Source organism: Cavia porcellus, unplaced genomic scaffold (assembly GCF_034190915.1).
Source record: "Cavia porcellus strain 051 isolate PalLab524CR breed Dunkin Hartley unplaced genomic scaffold, mCavPor4.1 scaffold_18, whole genome shotgun sequence".
NCBI lineage: Eukaryota > Metazoa > Chordata > Mammalia > Rodentia > Caviidae > Cavia > Cavia porcellus.
Genome location: NW_026947501.1, coordinates 57,722,800 through 57,743,388, shown reverse-complemented (window position 1 = coordinate 57,743,388; position 20,589 = coordinate 57,722,800). Strand labels below are relative to the sequence as shown.

The 20,589-nt window shown below is 52.8% G+C and overlaps 1 protein-coding gene across 12 annotated transcripts in view; it reads left to right on the top strand.

The window, feature by feature from the left end:
• The window catches only part of Gak (cyclin G associated kinase), a 43,911-nt gene extending 29,981 nt beyond the window's left edge, over positions 1-13,930 (top strand). For 7 of the 12 annotated variants that reach the window (XM_063230048.1, XM_063230053.1, XM_063230046.1 and 4 more), the window contains 10 exons: positions 4,337-4,530; positions 5,326-5,472; positions 6,285-6,761; positions 7,078-7,251; positions 8,142-8,252; positions 9,670-9,795; positions 11,880-12,122; positions 12,398-12,543; positions 13,159-13,335; positions 13,425-13,930. In XM_063230048.1, the coding sequence (XP_063086118.1) occupies positions 4,337-4,530; positions 5,326-5,472; positions 6,285-6,761; positions 7,078-7,251; positions 8,142-8,252; positions 9,670-9,795; positions 11,880-12,122; positions 12,398-12,543; positions 13,159-13,335; positions 13,425-13,526 (1,897 nt within the window). In that variant the 3' untranslated portion in view covers positions 13,527-13,930. The remainder of the gene's footprint in view (positions 1-4,336; positions 4,531-5,325; positions 5,473-6,284; positions 6,762-7,077; positions 7,252-8,141; positions 8,253-9,669; positions 9,796-11,879; positions 12,123-12,397; positions 12,544-13,158; positions 13,336-13,424) is intronic. The other 5 variants (XM_003465049.5, XM_063230047.1, XM_013147353.3 and 2 more) reach the window with 3 other exon arrangements.
• The last annotated feature ends 6,659 nt before the right edge of the window (positions 13,931-20,589 follow it).

Sequence of the window (20,589 nt, the reverse complement as noted above, 5' to 3'; positions counted from 1 at the left end):
TGAATTCAGGAGGGGGGTTTAGCCACAGATTAGGTAATGAGTTTGTAGGAAAATGTCTTTAGCTTGCAGAACAGAAGAGGCTGTGGAGAGCAAGACACTTGGACTGGTCTGGTGTGCTGTGTCTAAGGTCTGAGGGTGGGAGGGAGAGAGAACACACGTGAATAGCTGCCTGACATGGGAGAATGGACTGCAGTGGTTCCCAAACCATTGCTGTCGGTAGCAGTCTTCTGTACTGATGCATTGGGCTGTCCTCAGAAGCACTACAAACACTGCAGGCCTGGGTAGTAAAAAAAAAACCCCACCTGAGACCTTTACAGTCACAGACTCCATGGAGTCATCATCTATAGACTGACAAGGCTGATGACTGATTTGGCACAGAGCAGCATACTGCCAGTGCTGGAGGAAAGCCACCTGCCTTCTACATCCAGTGAAGCTGTGTTCAGCCAGAGCTGTATTCAGATTTGTGTTCCAACCAGCAAAGGGAAACAGTGGCAGCACTAGTAGCAGAGTCACTGCCCAAGGTGGTGGGGTACTCTGGAAGCAGGCCTGAAGTGTTAAGAAGGCTTGTGGTGGAATTAGGTGCTGATGACCACAATGTGAACAGCAGGACAACATTGTGGATTTAGGACTTTCCAGCCACTCACCTGAGTTTTTCAGCCCCAGCAAGCTCCATAGTGCCCGGCAGGAGGTGGTGCTATAGCCAGGACACTGGTGAATGGCAACACAGCCTCATAGGGATATAGTCCCAGGTCAAGGCTGCAGGGGCATGAGCACGGGCCTGGACAGGCTGTTCACAGAGGGCCTTGTGTGGTCAAGGCAGTCCTGGACTGTGAAGCTAGAGGATTGACCATCAGGAAGAAAAGCAACTGCAGCTGTGGCCCCTGGACCTGTGGGCAAGGACCAATGTCACCTTCCCTTTGAGACTGCTTGTGCTAATGTTTGGACAATAAGTGTTAAGTCTTGGTCCCAAACATGGCTGTTCTGTACATTTCTCAGAGAAATTACTGCCTTCAAACTGATGGCACCACCAGGCTGAAGAATGGCTTGGACAGGCCCAGCTTGGCCAGTAAATAAGTTCATGAGGGGTGTGGGCTGCAGCATTACCAATGTTGGCAGTGTGCCTCTGCTAAACCACAGGTTTTATAGGGTTTAGATCCCAACAGCAAAAGCTGGAACCAAGAGCAGCAACCCAGAGGACAACCTTGCTGGAATGTGGCGAACTCCACGGGGCCTACTACAAGGATGCTCTTGGGAGAGGGTGTGCAGAATTAAAAATGAAGCCTTGACAGAGGTCATGGTGTCCACCAAGGGATTGTTGGACCTAGCCTCTTCCTCCCTCCCTGGCACCCTTGCTTCCTGGCTGTGCAGTGAGCGTTCTTCCTATACCACAAGCACCTACCACAATGTATTATTCTGCCACAAGCCCAGAGCAACAAGACCCATTGGCCATGGACCGAAACCTCTGAAACAGAGCGAGTAACCCTGCTCTCAAATTTGACATGCAGGTGTCTGTTTGGAAAAAGCCAACACTCGCAGCCTGGGCCTTCTGAGCAGCAGAAACCCACTTCTCACCAAATGGCAAGGCAGGATCTATCTGCTGAGTGCCACTGTTCTCAACTAGGGCTCCTCACGCATCTTTGCATGGCAGAGGCAGGAGCCACCCTATGCTGTCATTCGCTTGACCCCACATTCCTGCTTTCAAATGCAGTACAGGCATTGGGCTCATGGGTATCTACCTGGGGCCAGGGCAAAGGAGTGTAGACACAAAGCACCTTCCAGACTACATGGAGGCACACAGTTCCTCAGGAAGCCTACCTGATTGCCTATTTGGGAGAAATCTTTCTCATAGCATGCACAAAAGCTATTTTGAGACTGGTCACACACCCGAGTTCACCAAGGCTCTATGGCATGGTTCCCAGGAGAAAATGCAGGCTGTCTTTACCACCTTCAGAAGCCTCTTAATGGAAAACTGTGAAAGGAAAGGTTGGTAGTTTATGTTAAGTCCGGTCAGTTTTTCATCAATAAGCAACTTAATAGGTTGCTAGACAGCAGTCCTGGGAGATGTGTGCCTGCCAGACAGAAGACATGTGCAGAACACTTGAAGAATTATAGAATAAGGAAAGCAGCCTGTTGCACACAGGCAAGGTGTGGACATGCAAGAGGCTTGTGCATCTGGAAAGGCTTGCCGCGTCAGTCACCAGTAAGTTCAGAAGCCATCACACATTCTGCCTTTGGCCCAGACAGCAGGCAAAACAATAGAATATATAGGTGAAGTATGGGGTGGCCACAGCTCAGGCCCTTGTACCCCTGTGTGTGTATCCTAGGGCCCTGGGTGCCCAGAAACAGGAGGACCATCAGCTACTTGCTGTCAGTAGCTGGGCCTGGAAAACTCAAGGGTCCCTTGGCAGTAGGATGGCCACGCTGTGCTGTGCATGTGGGGTGGGGTGGGGAGTAGGGAAGGCTGGGCTTTTCTGCCCTGTTCTCGGGGTGAAGAGCCAGAGGCCTGGCTCCTGTGGGCAGCCCATGTGTGCCACTGGGCCTGGGCATTGGAGGAAGAGGAAACCATTCGTCATGGCTGTGAAGGCTGGGAAGCCCCAGGACCCAGCACCAGCATCTGGTGAGGGCTGCTTGGCTGTGGCCACCAATGGAGGAAGCTGGGAGTGCCAGAGCCAACCCTGCACCCGTTTCCATGTGACAGCACAGCTTATCACCTGCAGCATTGACTGTTGTGTTGAGGTTAAGTTGCCAGCACCTGAGTGCTGGGGTCACATTGGGGCCACACTGTACTGTGTCGGGCATACTCATCCTGCAGGTGGTCACATGTTCACTGAGACAGGCTTCACTACATCACCATAGGTGGATGCAGGTACAGAGGCTGGAGAGAGGAAGGTGGAACATGGATGACCAGATACTGCCTTGTACCTGTGCCAGTCCTTGGAGACTGGCTCATAGCAGGCCAAGAGACCTGAGACCATTGAGAATCAGAGGTTTCAATGTCCAGGTCAGAGTCAGGACTCCAGAGAGCATCTTTGTCATCCCAGACAGGCATTTCAGAAGCCCCTCCATGCCCTTGTGGAGCCTGACTGAGTTGGTACCCGACCTCCAGAGCTGTAAGCTGAATCCTAAGGTGCAGGCCCCAGGGGCCGCCCTCCTGCTCACAGACTCCCATTGTTCCCTCACTGCTCTGCAGGCTCAGGGCCAGTCTCCAGAGCCAGCCAGACTGCAGGCTGGGTGGGGGTGGTGCTAGGAGCTGCCACCTGTCATCCCTGAGTAGCCCACCTGCCAATCCCACCTGGCCTCCATCACCTCAGCCATGTCTCTGCGCTAGCTGTGCCCACTATCTGTGACTTGGGCTGGAAGAACCAAGGGTCCCTGGCCAGAGGCCCAGTGAGAAGACGTGTCACAAAGGGTCCAGTCTTCTGTACACTGGAGTCGTGTCTGATCCACAAGGAGAAGCCAAGGGTGATGCGTGTCACCATCACACCTGCTCATGTCTGAGGGAGAGGTGGGGTCAGCCAGCACTTTGCCCTCTAATGCACTATCACCGCTGTCCCAGTGCTGGTGACCAGGGAGCTGTCCATAGGTGCCCTCCGCATCTGGGCTGGAAAGGGTCATCACTTTATTGTGTTTTTAGTGTTGAGGTTTTTTTAAATATAAAATTTAAGTATAATGTGATTTTTTCAGGCAGCAGATGATGCAGGCCATGGCTTAGAGTGCTGCAGAGCCACCCTATTAGGATGGTGCAGTGAAATGGCCAGTGTCACCACCTGCAAGGCCTGTTTGCAACTGGTGGCGCAGGTTGGAGGCCCTGCAGTGCCCCTGCCTGTGCACCCACTTCTCACAGCTTGGGCCAGCTGGGCACAGAGGTGGCCCGCCTCCCTGGCCCCACTGCTGTCTTGCACAAGATCCCAGAGGTCTTGGTTCATGGCTGTCTGGTAATGGTTAGGGACTCCTCAGGGGATATTGCTGTGTTTATGGAAAGTATACTTACCACTAGCTGAGCATCCATGATGCATGTACAGTTGAGGGGACAAGGACTGAACTGTTCTGGGTTGCCTCCCCTCATGACCTCCACCTGGCATAGGCATTGCTGTGCTTTGTGGCAGCTATCTTCTCCTCTAGTCACTTCTGAACACTGGCCCCTTGTGGGTTTGGGGGTCATGGGCATAGCCCAACCTTCCTCAATGTTGACGGAGCCAGGATGTAACTTGGGTGTGCCAGCCCTTGCTGGGGGATCATTGGCCCGCAGGGGAGGGCCGCTCAGAGCAGTGTCATGGGGGCTGAAGGATGAGTGAGCATCTTACAGGTGGTCCTGACCTGTCTGTGGGACCCACAGGTATGACTTGGATGCGTGTGACATTCAGGAGAAGTACCCGGATCTGTTCCAAGTAAACCTGGAGGTGGAGGTGGAGCCCAGGGATAGGTCATGCCAGGAGGCCCAACCGTGGGAGAACACCAGCATGAGAGGGCTGAACCCCAAGATCCTGTTTTCTAGCCGAGAGGAGCAGCAGGACATCTTGTCCAAGTTTGGTAAGGTCACAAAGGTACAACAACACATATAACATGCCCACTTGCAGATGGCCTGGTTCTGGCCCCTGTTGCTGTGTGCAGTAGCCTGTGGAGTTCTGGGCTTCTCTCCAGCTGGCAGCACTTTACCTGTCTGGAGCCCTGGTCCTGATGCTGGGCCCCTGCTGGAGCCATGGGAGCTATAGGAGGTGGTGGGGGGACTCTCAAGACTGTAGCTTAGAGGAAAGGGGCCATGGCATCGATACAGCTGCATCCCACACTATGTCACCCATTGCAGGTATCACACCCCCAGCCCAGCCTCTCCTGGGAGGTCCTTATTCTCGGGGCATAGTAGACTCCTTTCTCTGAAGCAAAGCGGAATTCCTCTGCAAGCACTTCAGCCCTGGAACTGCTGCAGGGGTCTTGGTGGGGCGACTGTGACCCAGTCACTACCTGGGATTCGGTTGTACCACTTGGTGATGCGGGTCACATGTGTAAGAAGATTTGCCTGGGGACCTGTAAGTCATGTTGGTGGCCCCTGTTCAGTTAAGAGGCCTCCTTAATTCAGAGCAGCTCCATAAAGTAATATAACCCCAGGCAAGCAGGACCGCTAGAGTCCTGATCTGTGTTTCTTCCGTCTTGCCTGAGGTGATTTCGTGTCCCAGGAGGGGCATGCTTACCTCCATCATGTCTGGACCCTGCCACCCTGTGTCATGGCTGTGAGTGTCCGTGGCCAGGCTCCCCAGTTGTCCCCGACTATGGGCCTTGTCCCAGATCATACACTGCCACAGGTAGCTAATGCCAGCCCTCTCCTGGCAGGGAAGCCAGAGCTGCCCCGGCAGCCGGGCTCCACAGCTCAATATGACGCCGAGGTGGTGTCTCCAGAGGCTGAGCCTACGGACTCGGACTCACCGCAGAGCAGCAGCGCAGATGTGAAACACTTCCTCCACATGCTGGATTGGCAGGGTATGGTGGGGTGCGGCCCTCCTTCCACCCTAGCATGGGTGTAGTCCACGTGTCCGTCCCCCCCTCCACCTCCGTGGGCCTGAGGCTCCATGCCCATGATGGTACGGCATCACCATGGCCTGCAGCTGGGTGTGGGTTCCTGGGCCCCCTATGCCAGCTGGATTTGAATGTCTCACACACCAAGAATTGCTTCTGTGTTCTTAAAAATTTAAATTAAAAAAAATTGCCCACAAAGGCTATAGTGCTGGTTCAAGCCCTCAGACATTTGTGGCCAAGTCCTCTGCATCCGGCCTGCCTTGCGGCCCTGTGGGTGTCATGTCCCCCCACTATTCCCTGATTCACTGCTGCTATCTTGACTGGATTTCCACTCTGCCTGGCTCTCCTCCGCCTCGTCACTCAACCAGACACCTAGGAGTCATCCCTCTGGTTCTGCAATCCAGGGCCACAACTCCCCACCCCCTGCCAGGAATGGAGGTTCAACTAGCCACTCCTGAGGAGTGCTGGTTGTATCCCCGCTGGCTGAAGAGTCACCCATGGAGTGGCACACGTGGTCCTGGAGAGGCCAGTGGAGCCCCCTACAGTCAAGGCTCAGGGAGGCGTTAAAGCAAAGCCTGGAGCTTGCTGGAGGGGCATGAGGCCCAGGCCTCAAGACATGCACCTCTTCTACCTGTATCAGTCTCTAGGTGCAGTCTCTAGTCTCTTTTGAGGCTGCAGTTCGAGACAGCTACCCATGTATCACCCTGTCCTGTCCTCATTTAGCCATACCAGCCTATAGCTCTACTGACATGTTGGGTTTTTTTGGTTTTTTACAGGAGAGAAAGAAACAGAGACTGGTATGGAAGGATCGTCTTCTAAGGAGAGCCAGGCTGTCCTGATCACAGATAGAGACGAAAGCGAGGCATCAGATGAAGAGGCGGCCTCAGTCCCTAACAGAGACAGCCAGCCTGGGGCCAGTGAGGACTTACCAGGCCCCATTGCAGGGAGCTGGCAGCAAGACCTGATGCTCGACACAGCCACCCCAGCCTCACCACAGGAATCCAGGCCTCAGGAAGATGGCATTGACCTCCTGGGGCTGCACTTGGAGGCAGCCCCAGGACCAGCTGCCTCTGCATATACCTCTCCGGCCCCCTCCAGCAACACTGCCCTGCTCAGCTGCCTCCTGGGGCCACCTGAATCCACTCTGCAGGGGCTGCCCAATGACCTGCTGGGCAGCGAGGCCCCACTCCTGGAGAGTCCAGCCCCTCCTCTGAGTGTACAGAGCAACCCACAGGGAGGACCCCCTGCCACAGGTACACCCTATTCCCCAAATGTATGTGCCATCTTGGAGAAGCCAGCCTTGGCTGTACAGTGCCAGGCCCTGCTTGCTCCTGCGCACTGGCCCAGCTCGCATCCTGGCAGCCAGCCTTGCCCTCTGGCCAGATAGCATCTCTGGGATGGGTGTCTCAAGCTGCTGGGTGTTGGAAAACAGGTGTCTAGGCCCCTCCTGTGGGCAGCAAAGGCCCAGGGCAGATGGCCATGGGTCTGGGCACAGGGCAGTGGCCCAGGCTGTGCTTGTAGAGCCCTAGGTGCCTGATGTAACCACTGACCCTGGTGCTATCTCCACAGCTGACCCATTTGACCCCCTCCTTCTGGCTCCTGATGCTGACTCCCAGCCCTGTTCCCAGCCTGACCTCTTTGGCGAGTTCCTGCATGCAGACCCTGTGGCAGCTCCAGCAACCTTCCCCGAAGTGCCCACCAGCAGTGCCCCGCTGCCATCCAGTGCCACCTTCCTGCCCCTAGGTGAGCATTTACAGCAGGCTGTGCTCAGGAGCCATGCCATCCATGTGGTGGTGCTCTCTAGCTCCAGGGCGCCTGTCGGGCACTCACAGGGTTAGGACACTGATTGACCCTTCTGAAGGTTTTTCTTGGACTCAGGATTGTGGCTGTGAAAGGCAGGCCTGCGTTACCTGAAGCATTTATAGGGGTCAGGCTCAGAACTGAGTTTGGGAAGCTGAGGCTGGGAGGCATGAAGGCTGGTGTGCTGGTGAAGAAAGTTGTACCTGGGATGGGGCCTGGCTCCCTGGGGCAGCTTTGGTGGAGAGGAGGCCCACCTATTTCAGATGTGGTCCAGGTGAGGGTGCTCACATCATCCTTCAGAGGAAGCTCAGTGCTGAGCAGATGCTCCTGCGTGCAGCCCACAGTTCCTGGCTAGCGGGGGACAGTCCAGGCTGTGCACGCGGGGCGTATGGAGGACACCCACGTGTCCGCTGTGCCATGGAGCCCAGGGGCTCAGGAACCATGCGAAAGTAGGTCCTGGGCTCTGCATGGCTGCACAAGGGTTTCTGAGCTGATCTTGGACAGCATGCCGGTGTCATTCTTGTGGCTGCCTTGTGAGGTGCCTCAAAGTACCCTGTCAGTTCGGTGGCCCTGTGTTGCATCCTCATTGCCCATCAGATAGTGCCAGGAGGCAGCAAGGGCTGAGCCCAGCCTCAGCTCTGTCTGCTGGCCAGGAGAATGCAGAAGTGGCAGCTGCTAGGTGCTTGAGTGCTTCCCACCACATATCCGTGTGGGCCCCCAGGCCGCATGGTCCCTGCACACTCAGCCTTCTCACACAGGAAGGGAATGTGAGTACTGGGAAGGAGGAGGCCTTGGAGGGACCCTCGTCATGTTTCTTTGGCCACTTCTTGCAGGGAACCTGCCAGCAGAGCCCAGCAAGGTGACAGCCTCGTCCAGTCACCAAGACCTGCTGGGAGGATGGGATGCCTGGGCCGAGGCTGCTGTGCCCGAGCTGGCCTCAGAAGGTAGGGTACCAGCTCAGTTCATGACAGGTGACGGCACCACTTTCCAGAGGAGTTGCTGTCCACCCTGCATGCTGGTCCCCGGGGGTGTACTTGGTGACTGTGGGTGCTGCAGCCTTCTGTCCTGCGGGCAGATGTCTTGGAAGCTTCACATTCTGTCCCTGTGCCTCTGTGGGATTCTAAAAGACCAATTTGTTTTGGTGCTGCGAGCCCTGCTCAGATGAGAACCCCTGCACCCCTGTTGCTCTCCAGCCCTGGCATCTCCCTTCGGGACGTGCTGATCAGACTATTGGCCTGGAGCAGCTGCTGCCCTCTTTCTTGTGCAGTTTAGTGATAGCTTTAAAGATGCTTCACCAGTTCCATGGGCTATTGGTGCTTTGGATTAGCATACTTCATTACAGACCAAGGTGACTTGTATTTCATATATTTTTAGTTATTCTTCGGAGAATTTACTTTTTTGCTCCTTTCTCACGTAGGGAATTCTCATTTTTCTTACTGATTTGTGAAAATTCTACATATGAATAATCACTGTGGGGGCAAGATCTCACTGTGTAATTCAGACTGCGCTTGAGTTCACTACATAGCCCAACCTGGCCTGGAACTTACAGTGATCCTCCTGTCTCAGCCTCCTGAGTGCTGGGATTACAAGAGTATGCTATTATACCCAGAAATTTTTTTTTTAATTTTATTTAAGGAGAAAAAAAAAAAAAAAAAAAAAACCAGAAAAAGGGTACAAGTTATACAGAATTCAGAAAAAAACAATAGGAAATCACTAGTTAATTACATATTGTCATCTTAGAAATAGTTGTTCAAGTTACAAAATTAAAGCATATAGAGGGGACTTTCAAACAGTGAGACTGCAAACAGTTTTGTTCAGTGATCCAACAAAACTCAGTAATACAGTTATCTATCTTATATACTTAAATATATATGCAGTTATATCTTTTAGAGAACTTTCTTTTCCTTATTATACCCAGAAATTATCTTTTTTCTCTTTTTTAATGTCTTTTTGAGTCAGGGTCTCACTATGAAGTTCAGGCTGGCCTTGAACTCTGTGTAGTCCAGGCTGGCCTCAGGCTCATGTTGATTCTCCTGTCTCGGCCTCCTGAGTGCTGGGATTACAGGTGTGCTGCCACACCTGGATGAATAGTCATAATTTTTAATGACTGCATAATATTTCATCAAGGAACAATGTGATTTAAGATGTTCTCCCATTTATATTGTTGTAAGGTATGTCATGAAGAACACTCTAGGTAGATTCTACCAAGTTGTTCCTCACTGTTGGAGTGATGTGGGTGTTGAGCAATTTATTGTGGACAGGCTCATTTGAGTGGTGGTTCTGTGCCCTACCCCTGCTCAGGCTGAACCCAAGAGTCTCTGGAGGGTTTTTCTTTGTCTGATAGCCTCCATCCTTCTCCAGGATCCCTCTTTCCTTCTGGAGCTCAACTGACCCCTGCCGGTCCCCACCCCAGCCAGACCAAGTCTCAGAGCCTGGATCCATTTGCTGACCTCGGTGCCCTCTGTGACCTTGGCTGCAGCCTCCCAGGTAAGGTGAGAGCAGGCCCTGAGTGCCTGAGGCAGCAATGGCTGCCAAGTGTCCTTTGGACACTTTTTTTTTTTTTAAAAACCAAGTCAGAGTCTTAGTGTATAGCCAAGGCTGGCCTCAAACTCATGGTGGTCCTCCTGCCTCAGCCTCCTGAGTGCTGGGATAACAGGTGTGCACTACCACACCCAGCCGTTGGCTAGCATGTGGTACCCCAGTGGAGACTGTGGCTACGGGTCCTGCCTGGCTAGGTGGTTGCTGTTGGGTGGTCTTCTCGTGGCTGTGCTGGTCCCCGAGGTCCCAGCTATGCAGTTGCTCTGCTGGCCTCGTCCTCTCCCTGACCAAGAGTTCTGGGCAGCCGTGTGATTTGGGTGTGCTGGCCTCAGCCCGACCCCCTCTTGTCTCCTGGCCTCCTGCTGCTGTTGTTCTTTTCTGGGAGTGTTTTTTTTTTTTTTTTTTGGTCTTTTTCCTTTTTATTGGTACCAGGGATCGAACCCACGACTGCCTGCTTGCAAGGCAGGCGCTTATGCTGCTGAGCTAAATTCCCAGCCTCAGGAGTGTTGTTCTTTAAATTCTTGGGTTAAAAAAACAAACAACAAAAAAAAACAAAACTGTGCTGTTTTCTGAGGCTGTGTCCCTGAGAAAGGCTCCCCTACTGTCTGTCTTCCGCCCTGTGTGCTGGACTGAAGTTGCCTCCCTCTGGTGCCAAGGGTGCTACAGGTCTCAAAGCAGAGAGCTCTGAGGAACATGGTGCCTTTTCTGGAGGGAGCCTACAAGGCTGACAGCTGGGTAGAGGATGGGCCAGCTCAGCACCACAGACAGCAGCACAAGTTGCTTCCCCATGCCTGTGCGCCACGTGGTGCCTTCTCTGTGTGGAGAAAGCCATATCGGGACTCGAGATTTGGCTAACTATAGCCCCAGCACACGGGAGATGGAGCAGCCCTTGCAGTTGACGAGCCAGGTGCAGGAGCCCTATAGACAGAGCCCAAGAGCAGGCTAAGTGACAAGAAGCCGAGCACCACTGAGCCACACTGGAGGAGACAGACCAAGTATCTTGCTAGCAATGTGAGCTGTCTCCTGAGAAACTTGAAAAGAAAATGCAAGACAGCCCCAAATGAATTAAAAGGAAAAGAAGAATTTTAAAAATCTAAAAACAACTTTAATTTTTAGAAGAATGGATAGAATTTACAGATTGACAAAAAAGACAAGAGATACCTTTGCAGAGCCCAGCAAGCCAACAGCAAGAGGGGACATCTTGCCAGGAACAAGCAAAGTGGGACGTCCCACAGTCAGGAACACGGTGGGCATGTTCTCTGTACTGCCTTGTGCACCAGGAGGCTGCATGGGAAACATGGGAGATAGAAACCTCCTGCACCCTGCAGAGGCAGCACCCAGCCCTGGGAGGTCTAGGAAGCAGACTTCTCACATGCACTGGTGGTAATGCAAATGACAGCCACTCTTGGTCAGTTTCCTGCAAAACTAAACTGCAACTGCCACACTTCGCTGCTGGTTACCCAGAGAAGTCTGCAGTGGCTTCTTCCATATGCTGTCTGTGCTGGTGGCAACAGGATGGGTGAGGTGCACTTCCATGCCAGGAAGCGCCCCTCCCTGTCAACAGCTGACTAAGGGTCTTTGAGGGTTCAGAGATCCCTTGTGGGTTCCACTTGCAGGATGCGGTGGACTGCCAAGGGCCCAGCTTGTGTCAGTTAGCCATGGTGCTGCCGGAATCTGCACTATGGAAGAAGGCACAGACTCTTTCTTTGGGGCCATGTATGCTGGCATCGGCAGGTACCACCCTGGGAGACCGGTTGCAGTCTCAGGGACCCTCAGTTTCTGGGATTCTAATTACTTTACAGAAGTTAAAACATCACATGCAGGTTTGAAGTGCTCAGGCCACTCTATGCATTGGGAATGCTGGCCTCCATCTGCTGTGGATGGGTGTGCAGGAATGTCTCAGTGTCTGCCCCTCATACATGTGAATGGAGCAGGCCACCTTGAGTGACTATGTGTCCAGGTCCAGCAGCAGTCTCCCTATCTGTATAACCGCTGTGTGACAGTGGCCTGAGTGTCATGTGGTCTTCTCCCAGGCTTGGCTGCTGGACCCCCACTTGGAGGCTTTGTTCCCAAAGCAGCCCCTTCACCCAAAGGCGGTAGCTCCTGGCAGACAAGTCGGCCACCAGTCCAGGGCACGTCATGGTCCCCCCAGCCCAAGATTCCTGCCAAAACTTGCGTACCGCCAAGGCCAAACTACTCCATGAACTTCAGTGTGATTGGGGACCGAGAGGAACGGGGCGTCCGCATGCCCAGCTTCAGTGAGTCACATCCGGGAGGTGTGTGGGGTCTGTCCTGGGTGGTGGCAGGTCTCATCAAGGTGCCTATGGTGAGGTGTGGCATCCTGCCTGTTGGCATCCACCCTGGCCTCACGCAGTCCTCCCAGCGTAACTTCTCTGTCAGGTTTGGCAGATGGTATTTGGGGGCCCACGGTCTCTTCCTGTCCCTTTTCTGAGGAAGCCTCAGAACAGAGACTTGCCCTGTTCTGCCCACCAGGGGGCTGGGCAGAGTGGGAAAGGGGCAGTGTCTCTGCAAAGCTCCTGTTCTCTTCCAGCTCAAAAGCCAAAAGTCTCAGAGAATGACTTTGAAGATCTGCTGCCCAACCAAGGCTTCTCCAGGTCTGACAAGAAGGGGCCAAAGACCATGGCAGAGATGAGGAAGCAGGACCTCGCCCGAGACACAGACCCCCTCAAGCTGAAGGTGTGTGGGTGAAGGGCTGGATGAATTTGTGTCTGGGAGCTGGCACCCCAACACATGGCACCTTTGCCCAGAGCAGGCAGGACAGGATGGGTTAGACTTGCACCTCTTGGGCCTGAGGCTCGAGTAGAAGTTCTGCAGCAAAGCACCAGTGTGGGCAGCAGTGTCACCTTAGGCTTCTCTGACTTGGGACACTCAGTATGGGGCAACACATGACACCTTGGTCAGCTTTCCTATCATGGGTCTGAGGAGCATCCTTATTTGCAGATTAGGGTGGTACGTGGCTCTTAAGGGCACAAGCTCTATCCAACCACAGAAACCACCTTGTCATATTGGGCCCTGAGTCCTGAGCTGGAGTGACTGTGCCAAGGGGCCAGGATTTGTGTCCTGCGAGTGACAGACATTGCTGGCCCAGAACACTGCTATGATATGGGGGACCCAGGGCAGGACTGAGGGGCTGAGGTGGAGCCCTGACAGGTGAGAGGGATGGAAACTGTCTGGAGGTGCCAGGCTATCCCCAGGGAGCTGCCACTGAACTCCCCCATGGCCAACAGTTGGCAGCCACTGGGAGGACGGTGCCAGTGGGCTGGTGCTCAGCGTGTGTGGGGTCTCCCACAGCTCTTGGACTGGATCGAGGGCAAGGAGAGGAACATCCGTGCGCTGCTGTCCACGTTGCATACAGTGCTGTGGGATGGGGAGCACCGCTGGACCCCTGTGAGTATGGCTGACTTGGTGACACCAGGGCAGGTGAAGAAGCAGTACCGCCGTGCGGTGCTGGTCGTGCATCCGGACAAGGTGAGCTGGCGTGGTGGGGTGGGCGAACAGGCAGGCAGGTGGGATCGGGAAGCCCGCTTACCGCTTCTTGTCCCTGTTTTTGTTTGCAGGCCACAGGGCAGCCCTATGAGCAGTATGCCAAGATGATCTTCATGGAGCTCAATGACGCCTGGTCTGAGTTTGAGAACCAGGGCTCGAGGCCCCTCTTCTGAAGCCCTGCAGTGGCTGTGTGAGCACTTACAAGGTCAAGGCCAGGTTGGTCTTGAGAGTCTCCCAGGCTATGGGACGCGACACCGATGCAGCACAGGCAGCCCAGACCCTCCGCTCCCTGCTGTCCCATGTGGTTCCTGGACAAACACCCGCCTGCAGCGCAGGGCAGAAAACATTCCAAAGCTGAATTTTGTTTCATTTTTTTTTCCTTGTCCCAGAGGAATGGTGTTGATTTATGCTTCTTCCACAGTTGTCACAGTTTGTGATTCATCCTTTGTTTGGTGTCTGTCACCCTCCAGCACGCTGTTGACTGTGTTCACTGCTGTTACTTCCTGGGCTGGAGTGTCCATCCCACTTTGTAATCAGTCTGATGATCGTCTGTACATAATTAAACTTTTTCTGATGATGCTGTGGTCTCCAGCCTGACATTGGCTGTGCCAGGCTGTCTCCTGTCCCCCTCAGCCTGTCACCTGCCACTGCTCCATTGGATCTGGACCCTGACCTGCAGCTGGGGTGGACACCAGTATGGCCAGCAGTATCTGAGCACTGCACTGGAAGGTTCTGGAGACAAAGCAGAAAGGAGCCTGGGCTAAGGCGCAGCCTCACTCCACTTCTTGAGAGCTCCTCCTCACCGTCTTCCCCCAAGTTCAAGACCCCATCATGGGCTGCAGAGTCGGAGCTTGGTTCATTGCTTGGACACCTGCTCTGCTGGCCAGGTCTGAGCCCACTCAGGCCTCTGGGATGACTGTAGGCCATTGATGTAGTCTAGGAGGTCGCCTACAGCAGGCAGGCCAGGAGCATGGAGAGCCCAGTTACTGCTCCCGGGCACATTGTCCAGAACTTCCTGGGCCCAGGGTGCCATGAGACTGAAGAGAGAGGCAGACAGGTCCAGGGTCACTTGGTGATGGTGGCAGCAACACTGGAGGATCCTGCAGCATGGGTCAGAGGAAGGGCGCATACACTGGTCAGGACAGTGACATCATCAAACTGCTACCCCAGTTTCGTCTTAAGCCAGAGTGGTCGGGCTTGTCCCTGGCCTCAAGTCCTGGTGTGAAGCCCCATGCGGGGCTCTGAGGGTTTGGTCTGTTCACAGTTTGTGGGAAACCATGCAGGTAACCTCTCTACCCTGTCACTGAGGTGACAAGGAGTGTTGTGCTGCCCATAGGCTGCCCTGGGCCTTCAGGATGGCTCTTGTTGCTTGGATTAAAACCCGTTACCAGCAGTTCTCAGGACTGCACCTTCATGGCAGTGACGACGCTGGGTCTATGGGCCCTGGTGTCCCCTCACCACTGGCCACTTGCTGCCACCCTGTCCAAGGCCCCACATAGCTTCTTTCTCTAAAATATGAGTTGTATCCAGGGACGTGAAATGAGGCTGTTGCCCTTCTTGGGATCTGTGTCAGCTGCCTGGGTGTGGGGCAGAGAGCAGAGCATGTTTGAAGCCAATGGCAAAAACAGTGTGTTGAGGCTGTATGTTGTCAGGGATTGTGACTCAGGACACAGAATTTATAATATTATTTATGATAGTCACCCAGAGTTAAATACAAGAAAGTTCAGGAAATCTGTTCATAACACTGAAGACCCAGAATATTCAGACAAGGGCCTGGATCCCATAGCAATGTCTGCATGAGTCCAGCTGAAGAGCTGGAGCCCATAACAATGTTTCTCATGTGTCCAGCTGGAGGCCCAGAGCCCACAAGAAGAACTCATGCTAGTCTGTTTTACAGATTTGCACTGGGAAGGCCTGCAGGTCAGCAGTGGGAGCTAGCAAGTCTATGCTAACAGGGTGAAAGAGCTGAGTGTTCTACATTGGAGCTGAGAAGTCACGCTCAAAATAGGGACCAGGGCTCCCCTAAAAGTATCACAGCCATCCTCAGTGACAGTGAGGTCCCAAGCTCCTCTGACAATGAAACAGGTACATGCCAGAAAGCCAGCATGACAAGCTTTTCTTGGAGATTAATCAGCATACATCTTCCTCTCCAGAGCCAGGAAGGTGATGCTAAGAACCAAAGCTCCTCCAAAGTGAACCACAGCCACTCTCTGCAACAAGGTCCCAAGCTCCTCCAATGAGAATGGCCAAATTCATACTGGGGAAGCTAGTCATGAGCTCTTCCAGGAGAACCAACGGCTTGAAGCAGCAACACTTAGAACACACAACGCCTAGCTCTTCTCTACGTCTCTGTGCCGGCAGCTTTCCTCAGATGGGTCATCTACAATCAGCACCATGCTGATTTAATTCAGCTGGTGCTAAGTTAATCACCGGTTTTTAATCCATAACACTGCCAGAAACGCTCGGGGACCCAAGAATGAGGACCACCAAGAGCCCCAGGACTCCCATGGGACCTTGTGCTGGGAGAGGGAACCTTGGCCACTAGAGGGCAGTGTGAGGTGTGGTTCCTGTCATGACTGTGGCCAGGATGGGTAGATGTCCTGATTTCAGTGGGCTCCTAGTCACCACCTAGGACAGGAGGAGGATCCCAGAGGGAGGCTGCTAGTGTCTCTGGAGGATATGGAAGTCTCTGCAACCCTCCCCCTGGACGCCCCTGGTGGGGCCCTGGCTGTTTGGCCACCTGCAGAACCTGTAGCCCACAGGCCCCTGAAGCTGCAACCTGATTCTGTCACTTGCACTCCAGCTCCCAGAGCAGTACCTCCCATTTTCTTGCATGGCCGCTATTTTTAGTGTCAGTGCTTTTAAAGAATAATGAGCAACCTAAATAGGTGCTGAGACACTCACATCAGAGTTGTTTGCAGGCAGTCGCCAGCCCAGCAGGCCCTGCAGTACCAGGAAGGGCAGCACTTACCCTAGACCTGGCAACAAAGGCTGGGATCTGGGGGTCTGTGGGGCATTTGGGCAAGATGGGCATCCTCAGGGTCCCTGGAGCCCAGGAAGGGAAGTCAGTCCTGGGCACGGCCACCCCTGGCATCTCCACTTCTCTGCCCTGGCCCTCAGACATTGATTGACTGAAGCTGACATTCTCCCCACCACTGCTGTCCCTCACACCTCCCCTTCTAGGCTCAGCCCCAGCCTGCCCTTTAGGATACTGGCTAGCTATTGGGGCTCCTAAGGGGCAGGGGAGCCCCTCCTAAAAGGAGGGGTCCTAACTGCAGGTCAGGGGACTGGTCTAGGCGGAATTGAGGCCTGGCCTTCCCTTCGTCAGTGTCTTCTGCCCTTGCTGCCAGCATTGACAAGCATGCATTCACAGCCAGGCTGCTGGCCATGCCCTCCTGAGCTGAGTCTGGCTCTGTTCTCAGGATGTAGACCTGAGGTTTGAGGCACAGTGGATGTCCACACACAGGACCCACGAGAGACTTGCTGGTGCTGCCTCCCACAGAACACACAGCCACACTCACCCCAGGACACCCGTGAGAGGCCAGCCAGAGATGCCCATTGGGGGACTCAGGCCTGTGCACACTGGTGCATCCTCTTGGGAAGAGCATGGCTGCTTCCTGCAAGTGAAATGTGCACTTCTTGCATGACTGCATCAACCAGGTGCTTGCCAAGACCAGTGGCAACATGATGCACAGAGTGCTGTAGCTGAGGGCTGGGCATGTGGAGGGGAAGAGGGGCCATCTGCTGGCTGGTAACATGTAGGAGAAGAGGGGTGCCAACTGGCTGCACAGCAATGGTGTTGATCTTGGGTGTATGCTCAGTGGAGGAAGCCACCCTGAGGCAGAGTGTGGAGGCACGAACCAGTGCATAGGACCGGCAGCGACGGTGTCTGTGGAGACCTAGCTCTGCAGGTAGAGTCCCTGTGCCCCTGGAAGGTACCTGCGCCAATGGCTCCCTGAGCCCCTGAGCAGCACCAGTGGGGCATCCATGACCCAGGAACAGGCCAGAGAGCTGGGCGCACAGACAGTGGGGTTCTGGAAAGGGCTGGTGAGACCCCCAGAGGATGAGAGGCCAGCCACCCCACCTGTCCCTGGAACTCCTGCCCCCTCCAGGGACCTGGCACATGGCTACAACCCTCCCACACTCTCCTGGGGACACCTTGGGGGAGCCCTGGCATTTTCCCCAGTGCATGGCTGAATAAGGGAAACCCCAGGCTTGAGGTGAGAACTTGTCTTCACCACAGCCCTGCAGGACCTGAGACTTGGCCCCTCTGGGTGTGAGCTGCACTAGGGAACAGATCAGATTGTTGTCACATCTGTGAGACAGCCACTGATGTTCAGCAGCTGGAGGAGGGGCAGGCTGGTGTCCTGGGCCCACATCTGGGAGTCTGCTCTGCCTTTGGCTGGAAGGCAGCATCGCTGGCTCTGCACCCTTTCAGCCCTTCATTCACTCAGCAAACACAGGCTGACCTCCTCCAAGTGCCCTCCCCATATCCAGCTCACTCAGCCACACAGAGGGGCTAGCACAGTGAGAGGCGAGCGAGATGGGATGCCTAGGAGCAGAAGGGAGCTCTGGTCCACAGCACTGCTCTCAACTGCTCTGCACTCACCGACTGAAAAGCAGAAGTGATCAGAAGCTGAGTCCTGAGAGCCCCGCCTCCAGAGTGAGGTTCAGGTCCTGCCCACTTGCCATGGGGAGGGGACAAGGCCAGGCCAGGCTCATCCTCTGGGAGACCTGAAGATGTCTGAGGGTGTGCTAGGAAGGCCACTAGCTCCAAGATCTGCTTCCTGCCTGCATCCATGCCCACAGCCCCACATGCACCCACCCAGCTCAGCCCCTAGGCCTGGGTGCCGGACTGAACCCTAACTAGGCCGTCTCCATGGGCTTGGGAGTCTGGCAGCATAGGCAGACTCCTGGACTCCTCCCCTCGATCAGTGTTGCACTTACCCATCCGGCACCTCCCCAGGTTGCTGGCCCCTTGCCCTGCCTGCATTCAGATTTTCCTTGGGCCAAGTGGGAGGTCCCTGTGGCCAGCCCCCACCTGCAGACCTTTAAACTAGAGGTGACAGGGTGCCCCCCATGCCTTTTGGTTCTGAAATACCACAGTCACTGTGAAGAGAGGCCCGGCGCAGCCCCTCATCATGGCCGCCAGCAGGCGAGCTTGTGAAAACCTGCAGCTGAGACCTCAGCCTTCACCCCAAAGCTGATGGAGCATCAGGGAAGCAGCTCCCTTCCCATCCCACCAGGAACTGCACAGAATGTATGAAGCAGCTGTTTGGGGAAGTGAGCAGCAGGCAGCAGGGAGCAGGAGCCAGCGTAGAAAGCCTGGTATGTGGTCAGAAGTCAGAGTTCAGGGGTCAGAGGCAGAGCCCAGACAGGAGGGAGCCCCAGAAACCTTCCCAGGGACACACGTGTTGGTAAGTATGGAGATGCAAACGTGTGTGCATGAACATGTGTGAGTGTGACAGGAACTTTGACAAACAGGAACAGAAAGAGTAGAAACTTGAATATGTGGATAAAAAGCGAAGGGTCTTTTTCTCATTTTAAATATTTATGTTTAAAGGAATTGCTAAAGTTAAAACAATCCCAGTGTATGGTGGAGTTTATGATATACACTGAAGTAAAATAGCATCAGAGCATCCTCTGTCAGGTGGGAGGCAGGACACGGCCTGATGGCTGGCAGAGATGAGTTAATGTTGAGTACTACAAACCTTGGCAGACCCTTTAAAAACAAAAAGAGAAAAAGATAAAGATGTCACTAGTGGTGGAATGAAACTGTGGAATCCTATAAGGTAGTCATCCAATTCAAAAGAAGTCAAGGAAAAAAGAAGAAATAGAAGAAATAAAAAACAGGTCAGTTAATAGGTTAGTTAAAATGTAAGAATATCAACTAAAAGGGAGCAATTTTCAGAACAGGTGAAGAACAATGTCCAGCTATTACTGTGCATATGAGCCCATTGTAAATAAGACAGGAAGGAGTGAGGTACCACACAAAAAGTACTCATGGTTAATGTTCAATGCCCATGTCAATATCTCAAAGTAGACTTTAAAACACAAAATTGACAAGCATTTCACAATGATTCAGGGTTAAATATATCAGGAAAACATAACATTCCTAAATATGCATGTTCATAATAGAGGAATTTTGTGATATAGAAACAAAAACTGACAAAGTTTTAAAGATAAATACATAAATCAACAATTATAATCAGCTGTCTCTATACCCCTCTCGCAGTAATAGAACAAGTAGACAGAAAATTAATAGATATATAAAACCGTGAACAACAAACTGACCTCATAGATGTTGCAAAGGCTGATGCAATCATGTTTTTTTTCAGACGACTATAAAGCATTCACAAGGGTAGAGCATGTAAGTCTCAATCAGTTAAAAAAAAATAGAAATAGTACTGAATATGTTTTCTAATCAGAACAGAGAACTCAGTTGTAGAAAAAATATCTGATCATCATCCCTGGGTACTTCAAAACTAAATAGCAAACTTCTAAAATAACCCATGGATTAAATAGAAATTACAAAATAAGAAATGAACATCAGTGTGTCAAAATTTGTGGGAGACAGAGCAATGCTAGGAGAGGAGTTTATAGCTTTAGCTATTTATATTAGAAAAGGAGTATCAAGAGTAAATTTTTGGTTTTGGTATCAGGAATTGAACTCACGACCTCACACTTGCCAGGCAAGTTCTGTGCTGCTGAGCTGTATTTTCAGCCTCAAGAGTAAATTTTTTTTAAAAAAAGAGTAAATTAAACCCAAAATAAATTGAAGGAAGAAAAGAGTAAAAATAAGTGCATAAATCAATGGAATATCCAACTGTGGTACACATATCTGTAATCCCAGCACTTGGAGAGGCTGAGACACGAGGATTGCTATGAGTTGCAGGCCAGCCTGAACTGCATAGTGAGACCCTGTCTTAGAAAGACGAAAAAAAAAAAAAAAAAAAAATCAATGCAATAGAATCTAAACCAATAATGAGGGGAATCAGTGATCCTGAGCTTTGAATTTTGAGATCAATAAAATAGATATCTATAGACTGCTCAGTAAATAAAAGAGACAAGATATAAATTACCAGTGTCAAGAATGAAAGGACAGAGGGCTGGGGATTTAGCTCAGTGGCATAAGCGCCTGCCTTGCAAGCAGGCAGTTGTGAGTTCAATTCCTGGTACCGATAAAAACGAAAAAGACAAAAAAAAAAAAAAAAAAAAAAGAATGAAAGGACAGGG